A 25,128-nucleotide genomic window follows, 5' to 3' on the forward strand; every position below is an offset into this window, starting at 1 on the left:
TAAGAATCCACATCCCAGACCTTCTACAGGTATGTTTTGACAGAAATGATTGCAGATAACTTCTGTGTATTTGCTGTGGAGAGACCTTAAAGCAATAGTGACAACTCAAAGCCTCCTTGATATCACTCTGAAGAGCTCTTTACACCCACATAGCCTGTTACCAGGGCCCGGATCAGTTGTTTTGCCAGGAAAGAAAACAAATGAATAAAATCTTAATGTAGTCCAGAAGCAAATGCATAACTTCTCTGTCTCTTAACCAAGTGAAAAGCAGGAAAAAGTGCATCACAAATGAAAAGAAATATGGCTTCAATAGAGTGAAAAATTTCAGCCTCCAACCATTTCCTGGAGAAAGTAAATAGAGCTTGTGTAATTGGGTCAAAGCAGAGAACATGTCAAAATTGAGGACAAAAATCTTCCAGCAAACTGCAGAGAAGACATTGGAAGAAGGTTTTTTGGTTTTGGTTTTCTTTTTAATTCTAGCTGTATATAAACCAAGTCAGTCCTAGGTCATCTGGCAGAGGATAAAGATTATGAAATCATGATAAATTAGAGACTATGAGAAATAAATCATCTCGGTGCTGAAGTTGCAAAGCAACATGAAAAGCATTCTTGATAAAATGTATAGTGGACAAGGCAAAATACAAAACTGTACAAGCTGGGTACTAGTGGCTCATACCTGTAATTCTAGCTACTCTGGAGGACTAGATCTGAGGATCAGAGTTCAAAGCCAGTACCAGCAGGAAAGTCCATGAGATTTTTATCCCCAAATAAACTACCAAAAAGCTGAAAATTGAACTTTGGGTCAATGTAGAGTGCTAGCCTTGAGCACAAAAGCTCAGGGATAGTGCCCCAGGACTGGCACTTAAAAAAATAAAAAGTATACAAATATTATAAATGGTGCTATGTCAGAAAAAATAGTTTAAGAAGAACTGGTCCCATGAAATGAGTCATTTCCTATACTGTGTGGTGTGCCTAGATGTACTTTTGTAGGAACATCTTCTTAATCCTTCCAAACTACCCTATGCATTTCTGCTTTTTATGAAATGAGAAAAAAGACATAGAGCCCAAAGCTTTAAATATAGAGAGAAATGAGATCAAATTGCCCTGTTTACAGCATCCTGTTCCTATTGTATCTTATGTGTAAATGCAGAAGAAAAGACCGGAAGAGGATATGTCAGAATGAGTATTATACTAAGATAATGATCTTCTAGATAACTATTTTTTATTATTTTTCAGTTTCTGTTACATTTTTCTAATTTCCTTTCTTATACAAATAGATGGTTATTATGCCTTACCATTTGACAAGGACGATATTTCCATTCACAAACAAATGTAATCTAAAGTTTACAGTGAGATGTTAAAAGGCATGTTCCCCAAATATAGAGTTGCTAGTATTGATTGACTGGTCAGGCGGTTATTAATTTGCAATCTTATTTTTAATATTTTTACATATAAGCACTCTAAACACTACTTCCCATTCCATAAGGTCCAGTATATTTTTTCTCATTAATATCCAAGTATTTTCTTATTTCCCTTCTGACTCTTTTGTTGACTCATTAGTCATTTAAGAATGAGCTATTGGAGTTCATCGCATCGTAAATTTCCAAACATCCTTCCATTATTTATTCATAATTTCATTCTACTGTGGTCAGAGAACAAATTTTGCATTATTTCAATCCTTTTAAATATTCTGACACATTTTCTGTGTCCCAAAATGCAGCATGTCCTGAATAGTAAATATTCCTGTGAACTTGATAATGACATGTACTCTGTTGTTGCTGGGAAGAGTGTTCTACAAGTATTCATTATGTGTGCTTGGTTTATCATGTTGTTCATATCTTCTATTTCCTTGTTGATCTTCTGTCTAGTTGTTCTAGACAAAGGCAAAGATGCGATATCAAAATTCTCAATCATTTTTAGAGTGTCTACATCTCCCTTCAGTTCTGACAAGTTTTGCTTCCCGTATTTTGAGTATGTGTTGTTGAGTGCCAAACGCAATTCTTATCGAGTATCCGGGTATAAGAATTGGTCCTCTTGCCAACACTTTCAAAATTAGTCCTTGAATCAGTAAGAAGGACAATGATGCATAATGTTTAACATTTAATAGCAATGAGTACCTTCTGTTCTCCTCTGTCAGAGATGACATCTCTGGATGGCTGCTTGGCAAGTAAATCTTATCTTAAATATTCTTCGAAAAATAAAGCCAAGAAGTACTTGAAAATTAAATTTCCTTCTGGTCTTACACATTTTCCCCCGCTTTTGAGAAAAAGAGCCAAACTTAATATTTTCCCTAATTGTTTAGATTCTCAGAGTAATATAAATTAAAAAACACAATTAGCTAAAAGTCAAATTTCTGAAGCTACTATCAATTATTATCAGCAATGCCAGTTAAAGAAGATAGCCTTGTTTTTAAGTGATAACTTTCCTAAGAATACAAGGATTTGGAAGCTTTACATTTCTAGGGGAAACAGACTTGCTATCGTCAGGCTACCAGTAGCATCCTATATACATGCCTTATATACATACCGTGTACCACAATATACAAGAAGATATAAACAAAATATGTTGAGAAGATATAAGCAAGAAAACCAATATAGGATAATTTAGTAAATATTGGGACAGTATAAATAGAAGATAATATAAGAGGAGAGTGCTATTGTGCACTGAATATTTGAGCATCCCCCAGTTCATATATTCAAGTCCTAGACCCCAATGTGATGGTGTTAGAAAGTAGTTAGGGTTAGACAAGATCATGAAGATGGGATCACATGGTGGAATCAGTAACCTTTTAAGTAGAGGAAGAAACATCAAAGCATCCTCCTTCTACCATGTAAAGACACAGAGAGATGAGAGCTGTCTGCATGCAGAAGTAGGGCCCACTCCAGATCATGTCCTTACATCATCCTCATCTTGAATTTTCAGCCACAAGAATTGTGAGAAACAAATGTCTGTTGTTCAGTTCCCTGCCCAGTCTATGGTATTTTCTTTCTTTCTTTCCTTCTTTCTTTCTTTCTTTCTTTCTTTCTTTCTTTCTTTCTTTCTTTCTTTCTTTCTTTCTTTCTTTTTGTGCCGGTCCTAGAGCTTGAACTCAAGGCCTGGGTACTGTTCCTGAGCTTTTGTGCTCAAGGCTAATGCTCTACCACTGAAACCCAAGTCCACTGACAGATATTTTATTGGTGATTAACTGGAGGTAAGAATCTCATAGACTTTTCTCCCCAGGTTTGTTATAAACTACAATCCTTTGATCTCAGTCCTCTGAGTGGCTAGGATTACAAATGTGAGTCATTGGTGTCCAGCTCCTCAGTTAAATTCTACTGGTTGTAAATATTACCGCATGACCATAAGTTACAGACTTATCAAGATTCACTACTGAAGTTTACCTTTTTTGCCAGTCCTGGGGCTTGAAATCAGGAACTAGATGCTGTCCCTAAGATTTTATGCTCTAGGCTAGAACTTTACCACTTGAACCACAGATCCATTTCTGGCTCTCTTTTTTGATGCTTAAATGAAAAGTCACATAGTATTTCCTGCCCAGGCTGGCTTCAACCCACAATCCTCAGAACTCAGCCTCCTGAGTAGCTGTGAATATAGGCATGAGCCACTTGCACCTGGAATAATTTTATTTTTTAATTAAAATGAAATATCTATTGATGGATAGGTGGGTAAGAAAATGGCATATACAAAATGGAATAGCACTCAAGCATAAAAAGAATGAATGGAAGTAAAGGACTTTATGTTAAATGATATCACCAGGCATGGAAGACAAATAACATATGTTCTCACTCATATGCGGAAGCTAAAAATTAATTTCAGCCACACATTGTGGTGCACACCTGTAACCCAATGAGGCTGAGGCAGGTGGGTTTTAAGCTGTAGATTAGCCTGGACTATACAGCAAATTACATCTCAAAAACAAAAAACCTTGGGTCTGGGAGTTAGTCCTAATGGTAGAGTGCTTGCCTAACATGTACCAAGACCCAAGCTTGATTCCACAGTACCACATACACAGGAAAAGCTGGAAGTGGTGCTGTAGCTCAAGTGGTAGAACTCTATCTTGAGAAAGTCCAAGGACAGTGACTAGGCCCTGAGTTCAAGCACCAGAACTAGCAAAAAAATACACTAAAAAGCTGATTTCATGGGAATAGATAGTAGAATAGTGGTCACTGGAGATTAAGGAGGAGGAAGGAAGGGAGAATGGAGGAAATTGAATAAGAGGTCACAAAGGGAGGTTACAGGAATAATGAGTTTTGATATTGTACAGCACAGTAGATTGGCTATATAGTTCACAACAATTTATTATATATGTTATAAAGAAGTAAGAGTTTGAAGTTTCCAAACACAAAGAAACGATAAACATGTGAGAAGGAAAAGCTAATCATCCTGATTTCATGATTACATGTTGTATATATGTATCTAATTACCACACTGTACCCATAAATGTGTACAATATTATGAGACAGTTTAAATAATGACAAACCATAAAAAATGTTTTAACATTTCTCAGAGACCCTAGTTTAGTTATGTATGAAGTTTGCCTGCCACATGACTCATGATAAGGCCGCAAGGTCCAACAGCAAAGAAATGACTTCCTGCAACTTCCAAATAAAGGTTTCTTTCTAGAACTTCATCAGTCTCAGGGTTTTCAGTGGCTTCTATCTTGATGTTCATTTGCATAGTTGTAGAATTATTTCTAGATTTTTACCTTGGTTAATCATTTCTTTTTCTTGTAATTGTTGCATTGTTACCATTTTAATACTTATTTTGTTTCTCTCCAATTCTTTGATATCACTGAGCTCTTTCACCACTGGAAAAAGAGAAGACACAGTGTAGGCAAGTTGTGGGGTCTTATTTTCTTCCCCTCAAATGTTTAAGACATATTACCCCCGCCTAGAAGAATGGTTAGGTTTCAACAGGCTGCTCTGAATGATGTCCTTCAGGCAGCACATGTCAAGAAGCTCTAACGGAACCTCCGTCTAAGCCATTCCTTTCCCACTGCCCCTAAACAGCATAAGTCCCTCCTCTCCTAAATCACAATAACATTGACTTGTTAGTGAGTCACCAAGAGCTATGGGATATAAGCTGCTATCTCATTACTGAATTGTCTGTCTTTCGAAGTATTTTATCTTTGCAGCAAGACTTAGGGAATTCTGAGGGCCAGGGCTATATACCTACATTCTTTGGTATGAAAAGAAGAAAATGCCCAAATAACAGAAACTGGTTATAAGGGTCCTTTCCTTGGTACCTGTAGCCCATTGATAGGAGGCAGAAATACAATACCAGATCTGTTTGGACACCAGTCTTTTTTAGACATTCACTAGGTTCCCTAGACTATGTCTGTGATGTCTGTGATGGCATCCCCTATAACTCTAATGAAATGCTCTGGCGGTGGCTCACACCATGGACCTGAGATTCCTGATACTGCAGCAAACTATCAGGTATGAGAGGATTAGTGGGCAGTTGCTTTTTATTCTTTGCTGCTGGTTCTTTCACTATCCATGGGATCACCTTTCAGTCTCATCCATCATAAACACGTGAGTTAGATGGCTAAACTATCTACTTTCCCTCCCATACCAGTTTTTTCCTGGTTTGGAGATCCATCTAAGATGTATCTCCCATGTCTCTTGGATGTAGTATGTACTATTTCCGTATTGTCTGGACATATTCTTGATTGGGTCAAAAAGTCCTAAGTACTAATTATTGACCTTTCTGACCCCTGAGCTTGTTTTCATATATTCCTGTGAACAATGCTAGTCATGACACAGAGCATGAAAAGAATCTGAACTATCACTTAAAAGGAGGCACTGTTATTGGCTGAAAGTATTCAAATAGATACAATGTGAACTCTGAGCCTTGAGTCACATGGATTTCAGTGTTTGAAACTGTGGATATCATGGACTTAGTCATTATGTCTTCAAGCCAGTGATCTGTTTGATCAAATAGTTTAACCATACTGGATAAGGATAAATGACAACAAAAATGGTGGCTCAGGGAAGAAATTGGTAACCTAAGTGAGGAGTTAATGAAGGCTGTTCTAACATGTTTGTTGCTTGAGTTCAACTAAATCAACCAATGGTAAGAGCTAGTCTTCATCTATGACAGCAGACCATAAGCAGGAAAGTTTCAAAATCTCCTATTTGCAGACCGGATGATTCCAAAGCAAACATGCACACTACCTCTTCTCCAGAAGTATAGAATATACATTGGCTTAGAGATAAAGATTATACTCATTTGGATCAATTATCCTGACAACTTAGATTTCCACGTTCTAGTAAAAAAAAAAAGGATAAATAAAGAAGTGGCACTGTGGCTCAAGTTGTAGAGCACTTGCCTTTGCCTTGAGCTAAAGAACTGAGGGACAGCACACAGGCCCTGAGTTCAAGTCCCCATGACTGACAAAAAATAAGCATAAATAAATCCTTCTGGATGGTTTTCGCATTAAAATGTATTCAGAAGCAAACATTCATTAAAAGTTGTCTCTGAGAGAATGGAGTAACGGTGTTCTAAGCATTCCTTTTTCAATATTTAATCAAGTTGGAGTTATTCGTTGTTCCATGTAACTAAAAATTCAAGGCTCCTGAATCAGCTCCACATCTCAGTAACATTTCAAGATCCTCTCTGAGCTCATTTTCAAATAGCATTCCTTTGAATCTTCAAAATCAAATTCTTTTGAAACTGGAATGGGGGTTAAATTTAGGTCAGCATGGATTTCATAAAAGCAAAATCCTTTCAAGTCTGCATTAAAAATTCATGTGTCTAACTGAATGGCTTTTGGTTGGGTGATGATAATAACTATTTCCAAAAGTTAATTTCCATTTTCTGCTCTTTCCCATAAGAAAGTTTCTTTGGCTTCATCCCAGATATATTGGAAGGTTTCATCTCAGTTTGGAAACAGGACACAGTCTGACACTCAGTCCCTGGTTTATTCCATTCAGGCATAAATGATGAGCAATGTATGCAGTTGTATGTTGGGTCAACTCCCATTCACATCCCCTTTGTCCTCATCCAGGTTCCTGGGATTCATTCTGTGGCATGAAATCCACTGTGTTTTATTCTCATTCCTTTGTCTCTGATGCAGTTGTGCTAAAACACCAGATATTGTTTTGTTTTGTTTGTTTACTTTAACTCAAAACAATTACTCTCTCTATATAGACTATAAAGGAATCTTTTATGCCTAACAAATTTGCAAATATCCTAGTAGGTCTGCACAAGCATGACGCTAATAACATGGTGGCAACACAGAATTGTCTCATAAGACATTCTGTTTTATCACTTTATCCAGAGAAAAAGACAGAGGAGAGCCCTGTGTTCCACCACTTGCCTTATGCCATCTAGTGTCAGGAATTTCTCTCCAACCACAGCTGTGTGCATAAGCCATTGGCAAGGTGTAGGGAAAAAAAAAACAATGTAACCAATAGTTATGCTACTTTGAAGTAAGACCTTCTTTTTAGGAGTTATGTGGAATGAGGGCAATAACTAGGAACCATGAGACTTAGAAGAGATCATTACTACTACAGTGCTATCCACACAGTATCTGGCACAAAGATTGTGGCTCATAAACCTTTCTAGTGTTCAGCTATCACAGATATGCAACAAATATTGGCTGAATAAATGCTACATGGCCAAGTAGACAAATGTATGCATGAACAAGCAACCAGAATAAAGTCTGGGCTTTATGGTTCCTGTTATAGATTCCTCTCCTCTATATTTTCCCCCTTAGGAAATAGAGTAGATTGTGCATGGTGGAATTTAGTAATGTTGGATAAAGGGTATATTTGCTCCTGCACAGGAGGAAAAAGATCAATGATTTAGGTCAATTCAATAGTCCTTCTGTTGGTAGAATTTGTCAGTTGACAGGATAAGAGGGTGCCCTAAGCCCTCACTAGGAGACATTACAGGACATAGCAATTCAAATGGAAACAAAATGTCATGTCAAGGCAGTGTTGTGAATCTACCTGTGCTCCATCTACACATCTGTTTATAAGGCAGAGATTCTCTCAATTTGCCTTACACATACATGGGTTACTTTTTTCAAGGTCTGATTTATGGGTTTCTGTACTTTCCACATTTCAAACCTGCTTAGCTCCTTGCTTCTCTGATTCTCTACCTAGCAGGGGTATGAAACATTTTTGTTCCTGCCATGTCCAGTTGTTTAAGGCCTGAAAAATTATTTGGCAAATGATGAGACAGGCATGTGAGTTTTTTAATCAGTGCCATGGGCTTATCTGCCTATACTGCTTGATTGTGTATGGCCTGCAAATGATGTTATAAGTAACCAAATGGCCCTTGACAGAAAAAAAGCCTTCCTATCCTCAGACTAAAGGAACTGTTCTTTCTTTGGTCTTTGTGGAATCTGGGTGAAGACGCTGAAATATGCAGGATTCCATGGACCCTAAGACCAAAGGCTTCCCATGGCTCTTTCCTAAGTATCTTCCTTCTAACTTTATCCTTCCCCAGCTCAAAAGGATGATCAGAAAGTGGACAGCAGGCAAAGAACCTCAATAGATATTTGACTAAGCTGGGTGCCAGTAGCTCACACCTGTAATCCTAACTACTCCAGAGTCTGAGAGCTGATGATCATGGTTCAAAGCCAGCTCAGACAGGAAAGTCCATGAGACTCTTATCTCCAATGAATCACAAACAAACAAAAAAACAGAAGTGCTCAAGGTGATAGAGCACTATCCTTGTGAGGTAAAAGCTCAGGACCAGAGTTCAATCCACATGACTGACAAAAATAATAGATATCTGACTAATTATGGGATCTGTCCCCAAGCTTGGTTTCCCAACAGGGGCTGGGCAAAATTCTGGTCTAAATTGGATACTTAATATGAAATTTTGGAATTTCAGGTTCCTCCTGTGAAAGGCTTCTTCAAGTCATTATGTAGTAGCCTTATTCAGACAGACTAGGTTTTTATTTACCTTTTTTCTTCCAACTACTGTTCAGCCTTGGGGACATATTTCAGTTCACTTTTAATATTCTGGATCTCCGATAGGTTGACTGCAGGTCCTGGAAGTTTCTTTGCTCCAGGAATTGGTTTCTTCTCCTCATCTGAGGTGGAAGGAACTCCCTATGGAGAAAGGAGAAGGCAGTCAATTCCCCCAAAAAAGCCATTTGATCTCTCTGGCTCATGACATGGCTTAGTGGTAGAGTGCTTACCTAGCATGCATGAAGCCCTGAGTTTGATTCCTCAGTGCCACAGAAAAAGCCAGAAGTGCCATTGTGGCTCAAGTGGTAGAATGCTAGCCTTGAGCACAAGAAGCTCAGGGACCGTGCCCAGGCTCTAAGTTCAAGTCTGAGGACTAGCAAAAAATAAAAATTAAAGCAAGAATAATATCAGTATGTGATTCTAGAAGTGACTTTCCCTTGTTTTGTTAGGACCACCCTAGAGTTTCATTAATATTTCCTGAAGTTTGTACAGGAATGTAAAATAAAGTTGGAAGAAGAAAAGAAGTCATTTCCACATGACAGAAAACACTAGAATACTGTTCAACATCTGGTAACTAATAAATATTACCAACAATTAAAAGTGTGTTTCCAAGGAAAGCATCTTGCAAGACTAAATTTAATTTGGTATCATACAGTCATAATATTCCTGACAGCGTGAATGTGTGGAACACTGGAGAACAGTTGGCTGTTAACAATTAGTGTGGGAGTTTACAGAAGTTTTGTTTGGGGGGGAATAGCTGCCAGAATTTGTCCCATGACATCTTTGTGAAGTATAAACAAGCTAAAAGGACAAAAGAAAACATCCGTGAACATGGACAATACAGGAGGAATTGACAGAGAACACTCAGCCTTCTTCTCCTGCTTTGGGAAGTATTTTATATTTCCTAACATTAAATGTTATGTTTTCATCACATTTTTACTGTAGAACCCACATTCTATTCTTTTTTGTTCCCCCAAGCCTGATTACAGAGGTCTACAAACATATTTGATGTATCCTAATGACAAATCCACAACTCTGTGTATATATGCCAAGCACACAGAGAAAAAGGATCAGAATACAGTAAGATAAGTTACTGTATGCAGCTCCAACTCATTACTACAGAAGAAAGTTTCTTGTTTGGTGAGTCCATTCCGCTTATTTTGCTCAGGAAGGAAGGCAGTGGATGATATTTAATCCCCTTGGCAGTCTGAGAACAGACCTATGATCTGATTAAACCGGGAAGATAATTGAATGAGGACCCCAGCTGCTTTTCCCTGAGGTCACCAATGACTAAACATCAACCAGAGTCAAGGGGTAGGCCCATTCCTAGGAGACCAGGGACTTCTCTGGTAAACCACTTGGCCAGAGAACAGGTCTTAGATTCAGCCACTTCCATCATCGCACACCAAATTCATGTTTTAGTCTTTGTTTTTGTTTTTACCAGTCCTGGGCTTGAGCTCAGGGCCTGAGCACTTGGGCTTTCTCAAGGCTACCACTTTCAGCTTTTTCTATGTATGTGGTACTGAGGAATCGAACCCAAGTCTTTGTGCATGCCAGGCAAGTACTCTACCACTAGGCCAAACCCCCAGCCCCAACAGCTTTATGTTTTATGTTTTGATGATTCACAGTCTCCTGTAACTCTTTTTCCTTACAAATATTTTCAGCAATAAATATTTCACAATTGAGTCTCACTCTGGATCTGTTATTTAAGAGACTCAAACTAACACAGTCCTCCATACCAGAGCAGCATAGCTCCAGCTGCCTTGCCAGCAACTAGGTGAACCAATGCAACTGCAGAAGAAAAAAAGAGTAAGAAACCATGTCTGTCTCCTAGGAAGCTCTATGCTTCCTAGTCTAACTTGACAACCCTGCCATGGGGTGTGGAGGGAATTAAAATCTATGCCTTGTGTCAACCCTCATCTGGCTCCTATGTCTCTTTCTTCAGCTAGTGAAATCCTAAAGGAAGAACATGCTCAAGCCTCTCCAAAATTCCAAATTATTTGGTAGCTATGTCCTTCACAGAAGTGTTTATTGGAAAAGATGAGTAGACTTAGAAAACATTGAGGTGTTTTTCTTCTACTAAGGACTAATGGTTTTCTCTGTACTCCTTTTCTGTAGAACTGTTATAGTGCTAAGGAAATAGCAAATGTGTTAATCACGGTGAAATGATAAAGGAATTTAATGTTGACTGTACACAGTGTAAATACTTAGAAGAACAGATTGTTTCCCCAGATCACTTCACCAATGACCATAGGATCAAAGAGCTGTAGGATTGACTGCTTTTCCTCATGCTACATTCATCACATGTAAGTGCAAATGTCGAAGCAGTAATTAAAACTGGAAAACACCCACACGAAGGATGACATATTCTAAAATGTTCTTTGCTAGTCTTCTGGGAAGGAGTTTTGAACAAGTCTATAAAGTGTTTTTTTAATATGTGTAGCAGTGAAATGAAAAATGTTTCTTCACTTATAAATGTTCCTGTGGTTGTTAGGTGGGTAGATCTTAATAAAGAAGTATGAAGGAGAAAAATGCTTCCAAATCCTTCTGTCAAATTCCTGGGTAAGTCACATTCCCTGCCATTGTAACATCAAAATGTGTGACACTGGTACATTGAACTCATGAAGCCACTACCAGTACTCATGTATAAGGATGTATGGTGTGAAAATATGAAGACTAATACTGAGCATTTTTCTGTCAAAGTAGTAAAACCTTAATGCCCTGTGTGGTTTATTTATCAAAGTAAATAAGGCGTTGATCATTTGATATGGTGTGGTGGCATATGGTGGAAAATACTAAATGATATATTTGATAATATATAGTACTTTAACATTACAATATTGACCCTGGAAAGGGTTTTGATAGTGGTGCAATTTTCTTGAATTGTAACTTCTTTTTTAAAACATAATGGAAGGGGGGTGGAGGGGAGGGTAATGGGGACCAAGACATGTGAAAGGGTATCAATATATGTGAATTAATGCACCTTCTGTCTGGCAAATATCATGTAACCCTTTTATTAATTACGATAAAAATATAAAAGAAAACATAATGGAAATGAGATTCCAGTGCTTTTGTGAATTTCTTATTGTAAGAATGACAATAAACTAAGGCCTGCTTGAAGAAACATGGTTCCAGATGGTCTTATCTGGCTAATTCAGTGCAATTTATTCTTTTATAGATAATAGAATTGAAAAGGGACATGGAAGACATCCTTTGCCTTAGATGAAGAATGTGAAAAAAAATATGGATAATAGCAGCATTCCCGGTTTTAGGAAGAGCTACTGTGAAGGTAAATGGAATCACAGAGAATTTGTCAAACTTTACAAAATAGGGGAGCATTTTATATATATATATATATTTTTTTTTTTTTGGCCAGTCCGGAGCTTGAGCTCAGGGCCTGAGTACTGTCCTTGGACTTTCTCAAGGCTAGAGCTCTTCCGCTTGAGCCTCAGCACCACTTCCGGCTTTTTCTATGTATGTGGTACTGAGGAATCGAACCTGGGTCTTCATGCATGCTAGGCAAGCACTTTAACCACTAGGCCAAACTCCCGGCCCCCCTAGGGGAGCATTTTTCCAGCTACCTTGTTTTTAGTCTCCCCCATTACTACCAGAAACCATCCTGACATTTTACCCAGACCCTCCTGTTCCAGAACTAGTCTGACCTGCTCATTCATGCTGAAACACTGAAAATTCAACCATATCAGCAAATGCTTCCATTACTATCTCTTCTGGCATCTGGACTAACTCATTTCATCCTCATATGAACTTATAAATGTGCCACTGCACCTGTCTTATAGTTCAGAAGATTGTGTCGGGGAGTGTTGGGGAGGAGTGGTGCAGCAGGAAACCTACTTAAAAAATTGTTCAAGGCCACACTTCTTACAATGGCTGAATCAGACTTAAGTGGTGTGTTAGCATCTTATAAAGAGAGCAGTTTGAAATTGAAAGGGTAATAACAGAAAGTCCCAATGTACTATTTGGTGGTTTAATAATGATGCTATTTTAGTTAAAAATGAATTTGGGAGGCTTAAAAGGGGTTGGTAATACCCTCCAGATCACTTCAAGCAGCAGCTGCTTGTCCTATAGGCAAAAGAATAGCCCTTTTTATGAGGACTTGGTTCTAAGGCATGACTCAAGTGGTAGAGGTCTGGCCCCGACCAAGCATGAGGTCCTGAGTTCAGACTCCAGGACCAATAATTTTAAGGTAAATTATAGTTCGTTGTACCTTGTCACTTAAGTCTGTTTTGCTCATTTTGTGGTAATTAAATGCTTCAATTTTTCCCCCTGAGAAATACACTGAGGTTTCAACAGAAAAGTCACTCGTGGGTAAAATGTAAAAACATCTGCAAGAGAAACTCTTCTTTTGGCATTTGTTATTGATTTCAGACTCCATTTTACCAAATCAGGTCATTGATTTTGTGGTGAAAAATGACAGGTAGGGGAAGATACAAAGTCGAAACTAGATAGACTCCCTTGAAAACTTTTCCAAGGAAGATGAAGGCATGTGATATGTTTGTTTGAATCCAAAAGTGAATGAATGAGTTATGATGGCTTTATCGCCTACCAGAACCTGTACTAAATATATCTAGCTTGGTTAAGTAAAGGCTCTTGAGTAAAAGCTTATAAATTCATGACTATTATTAGACAAAAAGCATCTAAGGTGCTATATCTTTCCCACCACACACAAAATCAGTCATCAACTAGAAATTAAATTTAGATCGTCAAGAAACTATGTCAGATACTCACCTTTGACTAGAAAGGAGAAAGGGATTGAGTTTCTCATTGGAATGAACAAAGACTATTATAAAAACCTACAAAATATATGATGATTCTTGATACATAGCTATTTGGCCCTCTTTATCCTGGATAACCATTCTGCCTTGCCTCTGATGAGGACTCTGAAGGAGACAGGCCTTACTGAGCTCTGCTAGCTAAGTTTTCCTTCCTTACCTCCTCCATTTCAGGAGTGCATTCTTTTTTTCTAGGAGGTTGCCCAGCTCCAGGCCTAAAGGCTCCCATTGGAATATTGATGTTTGCCTAGAAGCAAAAAAGAGGATAAATTTAGCTCAAGAAAAAGGTAAGAAATTGTAATGACATTCTGAGGCAGCAGTCATTGTGAGGAAAAATGTGTCTGCAGAGTACATTCTTCAAAGCTTTTTATCTCTAGAAAATTGCTGTAATGACAGCAGAAAAAAAATATGCAAAGGCAAATTTGACTTCCATTTATTACAGATTTCTGGTATTCATCCTAAGGTCTGCACCATGATTTCACAGTTCCTTATTGGGTAGAAGATTTTTAAGACAGTTTATCTAGCTGTTGCCCTCCTGTGGTGCATGCTATTTTTCTCTCAGATGAGGAACACATAATGACAGGAAAAGGGAAAAATGTGAGCAGTAGCAAGCCTCATACCATAAGCTTCCATCAGGTTCCTTCAGTTTTCCCTGGTATGGCTGATGTGGGCAGTAGGCAGAGGATTCACACTTCCTAAGCTGTCTCATCCTTTTTGTAACATTTTTAAAATGATGTTTAGTTGTACAAAGGAGGTACCATATAACAAAGCAATTTATTTTTATTGTAATTAATAGAAGGGTTGCAGTTATATTTGTCAGATAGAAGGTACATTAGTTCATACATATTGATACCCCTTCTCATGTTTTTTCCCCATTTCCTTACCCCCATCATTCCCCTCATTTTGTTCCCCCTTCCTTTACTATTTAAAATAAATAAAGTATATACATACTACCAGATAACAAGGTAAGATACTGTAACAATATGAGTATAACCAAGAGACAACAAAAGAGATGAGAAATAACATAGTACATTAAGAACAACAATCCCACATTATATGGCTCTTGTTTTCATATCCTGGAAATCCTTTCATTTAGTCTCATCCTATATGGCCTTATGTATCTACGTTTTGAGCTATTGTAATCCTCTGCTAGGAGAGTCCAAGGTTGGTACTAATTATTACATATGAGGGAAACCATTGAGCCTATGTTCCTTAACAAAGCAGTTTATGGATGCAATGCACCTTGATCAGTGTCATTTCCTTCAACATTCTCACCCACCCTTCCCTTACCTTCCTTCATTTGATGGTATATACAATTCATTGTTGACTGCATTCTCCCTCACATACCCCTGTCATTTGTCTACCTCCTCCCCTTGCCCCCCAAATCTATAAGTAAACAGTAAGAAAGTAGTTACAAATACATTAACTGAAAGTATAATAAACTCAATGGAGAGTTCAAATATTATAATCCTTTGAAAAAGACTAGGTCAATGCCCAGTAAAATCAACGCCAGGAAACTGGTATATTCTGTAACATCTTGCTACTAGTCCAAGATCCACTCAGGCCTCTGAAGCTTGCATTCTTGTACCTTCTGCTTGTGGGGGACAGTAACAAGTAAAGGACATGCAAGAGATTCAACCTCTGTTTGTATCGAAACTGAGCTGTATTTCTCCTTCATTTAGATAATATACTTCTTGGAGCTGGGAGTGTGGCTTAGTGGTAGAGTACTTGCCTAGTATGCATGAAGCCCTGGATTTGATTCCTCAGTACTACATACACAGAAAAATTCAGAAGTACTGTGGCTCAAGTGGTAGAATGCTACCATTGAGCAAAAGTAGCTCAGGGACAGTACCCAGGCCCTGAGTTCAAAGCCACAGGACTGGCAAAAAAAGGATAATATACTTCTTTACATCGGTGAAAAACATGTGATATTCTTGACATTAAATTGTGTAATATGAGAGCCAGGAGTTTGGCCTAGTGGTAGAGTGCTTGCCTAGCATGCTCAAAGACCTGGGTTTGATTCCTTGGTACCACATATACAGAAAAAGCCAGAAATGGGGCTGTGGCTCAAGTGGTAGAGCACTAGTCTTGAGAAAGCCCAAGGACAGTACTCAGGGCCTGAGTTCAAGCCCCTGGACTGGTCAAAAGATGTGTAATATGAGAATACATATTTGAATTTGGGAAGAAAATATGAAAATTTGAATTTTGTCCACATTTTGTCTTCCATCATGTGTTGAGAATATTTAATGTAGACCAAAATTGTCTTCAAATAGTAATATCATTCAAATAAAATATGCACTACAGCTGGGTGTTAGAGGCTCATGCCTATAAACCTAGCTACTCAAGCGACTGAGATCTGAGGATTGAGGTTCAAAGCCAACCCAGTCAAAAAAGACTATGAGCCTCTTAGCTCCAATAGACTACCAAAAAGCTGGAAGTGGAGCTGTGGCTCAAGTGGTAGAGTACTAGCCTTGAACTAAGGAGCTTAGGGACAATACCCAGGCCTTTGTTCAAGCCCTAGGACTGGAAGAAAATGTAGAATACATTTCCCACTGAAAATAAAATGTTGCCTTATGAGTAATCAGGCATATGGAGTTAGAAATTCACATAAGGATATGTGGGTTTGAGAAAATGAAATTTGTTTTGATGTTGTGATTGATCATGTTGCTTGAAAAAAAGGAACAAAATATTTTCCTGTCTTATGAAGCAGATTGAGCTTTGGGACACCACAAAATAAATTATTAGAAAGTGTAGTAAGGTACATGTGAAACAACCTGCAGACCTAGACTCTAAGAGTGGCCCTTGAGAAGGGATACATAAAATGGATAATTCTAGAAGTGGAAGCCACTATGAAAAATGAGCCATCAAGTCACTCACTCACTTGATCAGAGCCATAAGAAAATGTCCTATCACTTGAATTTGATATAAAAATGTAGAGCTGTAGATCTGTTTTTATTCTATTCACCAGAGAATTGAATCATTTTCCTGTCTTCTTCACTGCCATGCTCTGTGTTCAAATGCAAATAAAATACCTTTGCAATCACTCCATACTTCTACCTGGAAATTGGACATGCCATTTTTTCCTCAGAATGTGTTTGGAATATAATCTATACATTTTTATTTAAAAATGGAGATAGATAGATAGATAGATAGATAGATAGATAGACAGACAGATGCTAACATATAAACTTACTCCTCCTTACCCAGGAGATAGAGACCAAGAAGATGATGGTCAAGACAATTTCAGGCAAAAATTTAGAGAGCCCTTTCCCCATCTCAATAAGAAAGCCATATGGGAGGCATAAGCCTGTAATTACTCCTATGGTAGGAGATGTAAGCAGGAAGATTGTGTACCAAAGCCAGTGATGGGGAAATGGGGACAAGACTCTATTGGAAAAATAATTTAAAAATAACAAAAGCCCTCCAAAATGACTAGGTTGTGGCCCAGGTGGTAGAGTGTCTATCTAACAAGCTCCAGACCAAAGTTCTAACCTCAATAATGTCAAAGGAAGGGAAATAAAAAAGAATGGAGTTCTTTGTCTGTTTTGAATGCTGTACAAATGCAAAGAAAGCAGGCTCTTGTTTTATTTTGTTTTGTTTTGTTTTTTGTAATGCAGTCTTTTGTATCCGTTGTCCTTCCTGGACGTTTTGTCATCAAAGACACCAAAGCATCACTTTCCCAAGCTATACATAATTTGTAACATGCTTCAAGTTGGGAATGGAAAAAAAATCTACTAGGTTATCTTTTGCCAAAACAGGATACCAGTGCCTGATAGAAGACCTATCTGATGTGAAATGAATACTGCCCTTGATCATACTGGGTAAAGAAAAGTAAAAAGAATTCCCTGTAAGTTAATTCCACCACTCCCTTAATTATTTGTATTGTTCTCCTTGTTGAGTACTAGGCTTTGATCCAGGAAGATTCTGGAAATAATATTCCCACCACAGCCACTCCTATGGGCTTACAATAGAATGACATCTTCTTTCCCCAGTGGATTAGATTGTGATAGCTGCTGGCCCCCGGGCACTGACAACTCCTATTGATCTTTGCTTTCTACAGCCATTATTCTCCTATCTCCCCCTCCCTTTTTTGTCTACTAATCTGTCTCCTCCGAAGTCATGGAGAGTTTCCTGTATTTTTGTTTCATATCACCTTCTCTGGTTCTTTTTTTTTTCTTTTCAAAGGTCCCAGCAGCTCCTGCCATCTCCCTAGGCACTGGGCACTACAGAGAATTGCAATTTACTAGTCTCAGAGTCTTCAATCCTCTGAATGGAGCAGGATATGACATTTTGAAGTTCACATAAAGCATTTCTATAGACTGCTTTCAGAAATGTGTGTTTTTTCTGATTTTAAAAAAAAATTAGATTCTGCCAGGCACAAGTGACTCATGCTTGTAATCCTAGCTACTCATGCGTCTGAGATTTGAGGATCACATTTCAAAGCCAGCCCAGGCAGAAATATCCATAAGATTCTTATCTCCAATTAAACATGGAAAGCTAGAAGTGGAGATGTGGCTCAAGTGGTAAAGCACCAGCCTTGTGCACAAAAGCTCAAGGACAGTGCCCAGACCCAGATTTCAAGCCCTATGGCTGGCAAAAAAAATGAAAAAAAGTAAAAAGAAAAGAAAGATATTCTGTTTTCACATGTTCACCCAAATAAGACAGATGGATATTCCAACACATCTACCAACTAAAATACAACTAACACATCTTAAAATAAAATGCCTTCTCACAAGAATGCAAAACTGCTTAGGGATTCTTGAAATGTAGATTCAAAACATAACAATCCTCCCCCCATTCAAGACAATGGAGAAACTCGATCCCCCTCTTTCTCTCTGTTCTCAACACTCTTTGTTATCTTCAATAATTTCCTAAATGACTCAGCTGTGGTCTCATCATCCAAGGTAAAGCACATTTCAAGAGTAAGCTATACCATTATTAAGACAGTGTACACCGTTATGGGGAGTAGGAGCAAGGCTGGATCTCTTGAGTCCTTGACAATGTCACCATCAAAAATGATATCTGTGTAATACAAATGAGGTGGATCTAGTCAACATCCATTATACACTTGTTGTAAATATCACAAGGAATCATTTTATACAATTAATTGATGCTAATAATTTTAATGATTTTTAAGTTAGTGTCTTGTTTGCCTCATGTCACAAAGCTGAAGCTTTGATCTGTACCACATAGATTAGCTAAAGTCATACCAAACCCATGTAACAGTCAGATTGTTATCTTCAAGTTCTTCCTACACTTTAAGGAAACCAGGATTATATATCATAAACAATATATTATGTAAGAAACTTTAGATAGATGACCAAAGAAAAAGATCTTGGTGCTACATTAGAACATAGATCAAATGAAATCTAATGTTTTGTTTGAGTTTTGGTTTGCCACTCTTAGGGCTTGAACTCAGGTCCTGGGTGCTGTCTCTGTACTCACGGCTAGTGCTCTACCACTTCAGCCACAGCTCTACTTCCAGGTTTTTTGGTAGTTTATTGGAAGTAAGAGTCACATGGACTTTCCTGCCTAGGCTTGTTTCAAACCACGATCCCCAGATCTCAGCCTCCTGAGGAACTGGTATTACTGGTGCCCAGGAAAGGTGAATGTTTTATAGTCCAATTGTATTCATACTTTCTTGGGAGATAGAGGTAGAAGGATCATAGTCTCTGATACTCACCTGGGGCAAAGTAAGAGACCCTGTCTGGAAAACAAACTGAAATCAAAAGGACTAGGAATGTGGCTCAAGAGGTATGAGGCCCTCAGTTCAAACCTATTTCAAAAACCAGCTGGAAATAGTAGCTCACACTTGTTAGCTCAGCTGCTCAGAAGGTATATGTGGGAGCATCTCAGACTGAGGTCAGACTAGCAAAGGGAGAGATCAGAGGTACATTGCTCAAGACCAGTCCAGGCAAAAAGACCCCATCTCAATAAACAAGCTGGGCATGGTGTCATACTTTTTATCTTTAGTAATACTGGGAATTAAATTCATAGCCTTGTACTTGCAAAGCAGGCTCTCTACCACTTGAGCCATGCCTCCAGCCTCTTTTAGTATTGATTACTCTCCAGTCTTATTTTACTCCCAAGTCACGTACATTGAGATCTTCCTACTTGCGCTTTTCTGTGTTGCTGAGGATTACAGGCATGCACCCTACCCCTAGCCTTGGTTGAAATAAGAGTTTCTCAAATTTCTTTTTTTTTACCTAGACTGGCCTTAAATCATGATTCCCAATCTATGTTTCCCAAGTACGTAGGACAAATGTCTTGAGTCACTGTGCCCAGCCATGGTGTCACACACAATTCTGTAGTCCAAGCTACATGGTGAGCATAAGCAGAAAGAGTAGGGTCAGGGCTAACCTGAGAAAAAAGCATGAGAGCCTATCTGAAAAGGAACAAAGCGACAAAGACTAGGGTCGTGCCTTCAGTGACAGAGCACTTGCCTAGCAAATATGATACTGAGTTCAAATCCCAGTACCACTGAAACAATAATAATACATATCTTTTTTGTTCTCCATGTGCGTTGCATAGCATTGGAAAACTTGTAGTAAAAAGTCACACACTCCCTAACAAAACAGGATTACACAGTCTTTCTTTTTGGATGTATGATTAAAGAGCTAGATTTAGTTTCACATGCAAGTTGATTAAGTCAATTAAACCAGAGGTAGCAATTCAGTGCTATGGTTGCTTGTATTTTAATAGAACAATTGTCACTGAATTACTTTGCACTTTTCACTCAAATCCATCTCTCTCTCTTTTTTTGGCCAATCCTGGGGCTTGAACACAGGGCCTGGTCACTGTCCCTGGACTTTCTCAAGGCTAGCACTCTACCACTTGAGCCACAGCACAACTTTTGGCTTTTTCTGTGTTTGCAGTACCAGGCCTTCAGGCATGCACGGCAAGCACTCTACCACTAGACAACATTCCCAGCCCCACCATCTTTCTTTTCTTGTGACAGTTTTGGGGTTGAACTCAGGGTATGGGTGCTGTCCTTGAACTTTTTTTGCTCAAAGCTAGTGCTCTATCACTTCAGCCACAGCTTTTTTTTTGGTAGTTTAGTGGAGATAAGAGTCTTACAGGGCTGTGAGGTAGCTCAGGGGCAAAGTGCTTGTCTAGCTGGTGCAACATACTGGGTTCAATCCCCAAGACCAAAAAAGAAAAGACCTCCCAAATATACAGTATTAAAAAAAAACAAAACAGTCTCACAGACTTTCTTGCTCAACTGGCTTCAAACAATGATTCTCAGATCTTAGCTTCCTGAGTAGCTAGGATTACAGATGAAAGCTACTGGCACCTGGCCATCTTTTAATGTGACTTGAATTGGTGTAGGTGACTATCTTCATCAAAATGCTAACGATATTTCTGAAATTCAGTTTAGTTCTTTATAGGGAAGCAACCAGCATCCGTAAAATGGTGACTGTCCTTCAAGTAACCTTGGCACTTACAATGACCCTTGAAATGGCCCATAACCATTCTTGTGCTGTGTCAAGCATGGGGATAGGAAGGAAGAAGGCTAGGCAACACTAGCAGTGTGGGTCCTCAGTTATGGGCTTTGTGACCACACTGAACAAGTGAGTTCAGGGCCTAACTCTTCCTTCCTCAGATGTGTAATACTAGTCTGTTATTTTACTCCTCGGACCATACCTTTGTGATCTATGGAAACCCATTGCCCTGCAGCAGCTACATGGTAACTGAAGCACTGTTGCTATTTGCATCCTGAAAATAAACCCTGGAAAGGATTCTCAAGAAAGTTATAGACTTCAATGGTAGTCAGAGAGGGGCTTCCTTTGCAGAACACAGGGACCACAGAGTGGAGGGGAGTGTTCACATAGCAGAAGCCTAGGGCATGGCTTAAGCACTTGTCCAGGAAACACAAAGCCCTGGGTTCAATTCCCCAGTGCTGCAAAAACAACAAAAAGAAACCTAGCATAATGAAGAAGAAAGCACAGGAGTCTTTTCTGAGTCAGCTAGGAAGTTCTCAGGTTTCGTGGGAGAAGACAATTATTAAATACTGGAATGCTTTAATCAATGGTAAGAGAAAGGACCAGTGACTATCTAGAGAAGATTGGCTCTGTGTGAACCCCAGCCCTAGGCAGGCCTATGATGCTCCCCCAAGGGACTATGTTCATAAGGAAGAAGAAGGACCAGCAGAAGCTGCCAGTTGCTATATCACTTTGTCTCATTAGAGAGAGTCACTAAGCAGATCAGTGATGAGATTATATTTCCAGCAGCTCTAGCTTTCCCCACCACCTGTCATGTCACTTTCATCTGAAGGGAACAGATCTGTTGTGCAGTATGCTGATGTTACCTTGGTTACAACTCCATCCCTATAAACAATGGGTGTAACAAGTCACCTGCAGAGTCTTAAGCCAGGGTTGTCAGACAGTAATCCATGGGACAAAGTAACATTTCACCTTATTTTTCCAATAAGCATTCATTGGAAAGCAAACACATCTGTTCATGTATGAAATACCTATAGATGCTTCAGAGTTAAGCTCTTGGAACAGATCAGACTCCCGTGAAAGCTAAAATATTTACTATCTGACCCTTTACAGAAGTTTGTCAAACCCTGCTATAGAATTTCTCAGCTGTTTGACAAATTCCTCTCGAAGGTATGGAAGAATCAATTGATTGTTTTGGGGTGTTTTCAGACTTGTGAATGAGATTTAATCCAATGACAAAGCAAGATAATTAATAATATCTCATAAAACTGGTGTTCTGGGGCTGGGAGTTTGGCCTAGTGGTGGAGTGCTTGCCTCGCATGCACAAAGACTCAGGTTCGATTCCTCAGTACCACATACATAGAAAAAAGCCGGAAGTAGTGCTGAGACTCAAGTGGTATAGCTCTAGCCTTGAGAAAGTCCAAGGACAGTGCTCAGGCCCTGAGCTCAGGCCCAGGACTGGCAAAAATAAATAAATAAAAATAAAAAATAAAAAAATGGTGTCCTAAAGGACACATTTTGAGAACTGTTGAATTATATGATGTTAATGTTCGATTATAACAGGTACTTGTTAAGCAATTACAATTTTCCATGCCCTAGCCAACAGATTTACATGCATTAAACACACTTGACTGTCAAAGAAACCTATAAAATACTATTACAATTGCGCTTCCTGACAGAAAATGGAGACACAAAGTGGAGGCACAAACTTGCCTGAGGTCATATAGCTAACAAGTACTATGACTACAAGCTTCTCAAATACAAGACAGGTGTATCAACTCATCTTTGTGTACTTTACATGTGGCACCATAAGTGGTATGGCAAATGTACCCAGAAAATTGAAGTGTATGGGAGATAATAATAAATGAAAATAGAAAATAATAGAAAAAGAATAAATAGATGTGACTGAATGTATGGAAGAAAACATTTGAGGTGCCTCACACCTGGAATCCTAGCTACTCAGGAGACAGGGATCTGAGACTTGCCATTCAAAATAAGCCTGGGCATAAAAGTCCTTTACAGTCTTAACTTCAATTAACTATCAAAAGGCCAGAAGTGGGGCTGTGGCTCAAGTGGTAGAAATTCAGCTTTGAGCAAAAAGAATTTAGGGCCAAGATTTTCAGTCCCCCCAAAAGACTTCTCAGGAGCATTTATGCAGTGAAGATATCCCTTCATCAGTCAGGGCTTCCATTTGTTTCATAGAGGACAATGACCTAGCTAATGTTCCTACTATACTCATTTTCTATCATATTTTATCATATTCATTTAATGTACCCTACTTTAAGTTAATGCAAAGATGATATTGAAATATTCTATTCTGCGGGTCCTATTTAGACACGTATGAAATAATATTTCCTCAGAAAGTACATTGAATTGGCTTTTTGTGCAGCATAGAATATATTGAAAGAGACAATAGCACATAAGGAACCTGTTTGGCCCTTGTTGTTGGTAAGGTGCATGGTCTTTTTTTTGTAATGCAGCAGAATAACAGCCATTGAAAGCAGTCAACCATAGATGTTTAAATATTACAGATCTAAAAATAGTTCAAGGTCAAAATTAGTAAATAAAATGCTGGTGAATTCTCAGTGATTTTGAGTGAGGCTAGAGAAAGAAGGAAAATCAATACACTTTCAGCTTTAAAAGGAAGAGCAGAAAAGTAGTTCAAGAGACTATCTTTTGTACACTAGAAAATAAAAAGGGAGATTTATGGTTAATACTTTAAGAGGCTTGAGTGCAGCGCTCATATCATTATTTCATATAACCCTCATCTAGAGCATTCTATTTCAATTTCTTTTCTTTGTTTTGTGCTAGCACTGAGGTTAGAACTGAGGGTCTTATCTTCCTCTGCTGCTGCTCTACCACTTGATCCATACCTCCAGACCAGGTTTTTTGCTGGTTTTTGCTGCACATGTGGTCTTGTAGACTTTTCTGCCTGAGCTAGCTTCACACCACAGTCCTCAAATTTCAGCCTCCTAAGTAACTAGCATTGCTAGTAGTGCCTAGCTAAAGCATGCTTGACTAATGACACCTATAACAATGGTTGAGAGTGAATGAGTGCTCACTCTGATATTTTTAGCATCTTATATACTTGTAGCCCTAAGTGGTGAGTGCTATTATTGCCTCCAATTTACAGATGTGAAAGTGAAGACCCAGAAAGGTAACGCAGCACAAAATAATTTCCAAGATCCCATACCAACACTAGGTGGATTAAGGACTCAGCAGTCTAATGGTAGAGACAATGCTACTAACTGCTTGCACTCCAAGTAAAAGATTCAAAGGCTCAGTGATGATCATAGGTCAAGAAGAAAAATAATACCTAGTACCACTGTCAGGAAATGTCAGTTACTAAATAGACACCAGAGGACTAAATGTCACCATGTAGAGTGGAATCTTTATCAAATCCTGGGACCCCTCCTTGGTGGCTTGTTCAGTGACAGGCTTCCACCAGTCGTTACCCATCCCACCACTTAAAAATTACACACATACTATGTTATCTCTCATCTCTTTTGCTGTCCTTTGATTATCTCATATTGTTACAGTATTTTACCTTGTGATCTAATATATTGTATACATGTTTATTTGATTATTTCAAATAGGATAGGGAAGGGAGAAAACAAGATGAGGGATGGGGGTGGAAGGAGGGAAATGGGGACCAAAACATGAGAATTATTTGTGAATTAATGCACCTTCTATCTGGTGAATGTAATGTAACCCCTTTATTAATTACAATAAAAATATATGAAAAAATTCTACCCATTTGGGCCAGGAGTTTAGCCTAGTGGCAGAGTGCTTGCCTAGCATGCACAAGGACCTGGGTTCGATTCCTTGGTACCACATACATAGAAAAAAAGCCAGAAATGGTGCTGTGGCTCAAGTGGTAGAGCTCTAGCCTTGAGAAAGCCCAAGGACAGTGCTCAGGCCCTGAGTTCAAGGCCCAGGACTGGCAAAAAAAAATTCCACCAATTTTAGGAT

The 25,128-nt window shown here is 38.7% G+C and overlaps 1 protein-coding gene across 2 annotated transcripts in view; it reads right to left on the reverse strand.

Annotated features, from left to right (window-relative positions):
- Smpx (small muscle protein X-linked) overlaps window positions 1-25,128 on the reverse strand; it is a 52,576-nt gene that overhangs the window by 19,715 nt on the left and 7,733 nt on the right. The window contains exons 3-5 of one of the 2 annotated variants that reach the window (XM_090327229.1): window positions 13,875-13,961; window positions 8,917-9,065; window positions 1,751-4,804 (exon numbers count right to left, since the gene is read on the reverse strand). In XM_090327229.1, coding sequence (XP_090183355.1) covers window positions 8,931-9,065; window positions 13,875-13,961 — 222 coding nt within the window. In that variant the 3' untranslated portion in view covers window positions 1,751-4,804; window positions 8,917-8,930. Of the gene's footprint in view, window positions 1-1,750; window positions 4,805-8,916; window positions 9,066-13,874; window positions 13,962-25,128 lie in introns of those variants that run through there. The other variant, XM_090327230.1, reaches the window with a different exon arrangement.

This window comes from Megascapheus bottae, chromosome X (assembly GCF_031878675.1).
Source record: "Megascapheus bottae isolate mThoBot1 chromosome X, mThoBot2.hap1, whole genome shotgun sequence".
NCBI lineage: Eukaryota > Metazoa > Chordata > Mammalia > Rodentia > Geomyidae > Megascapheus > Megascapheus bottae.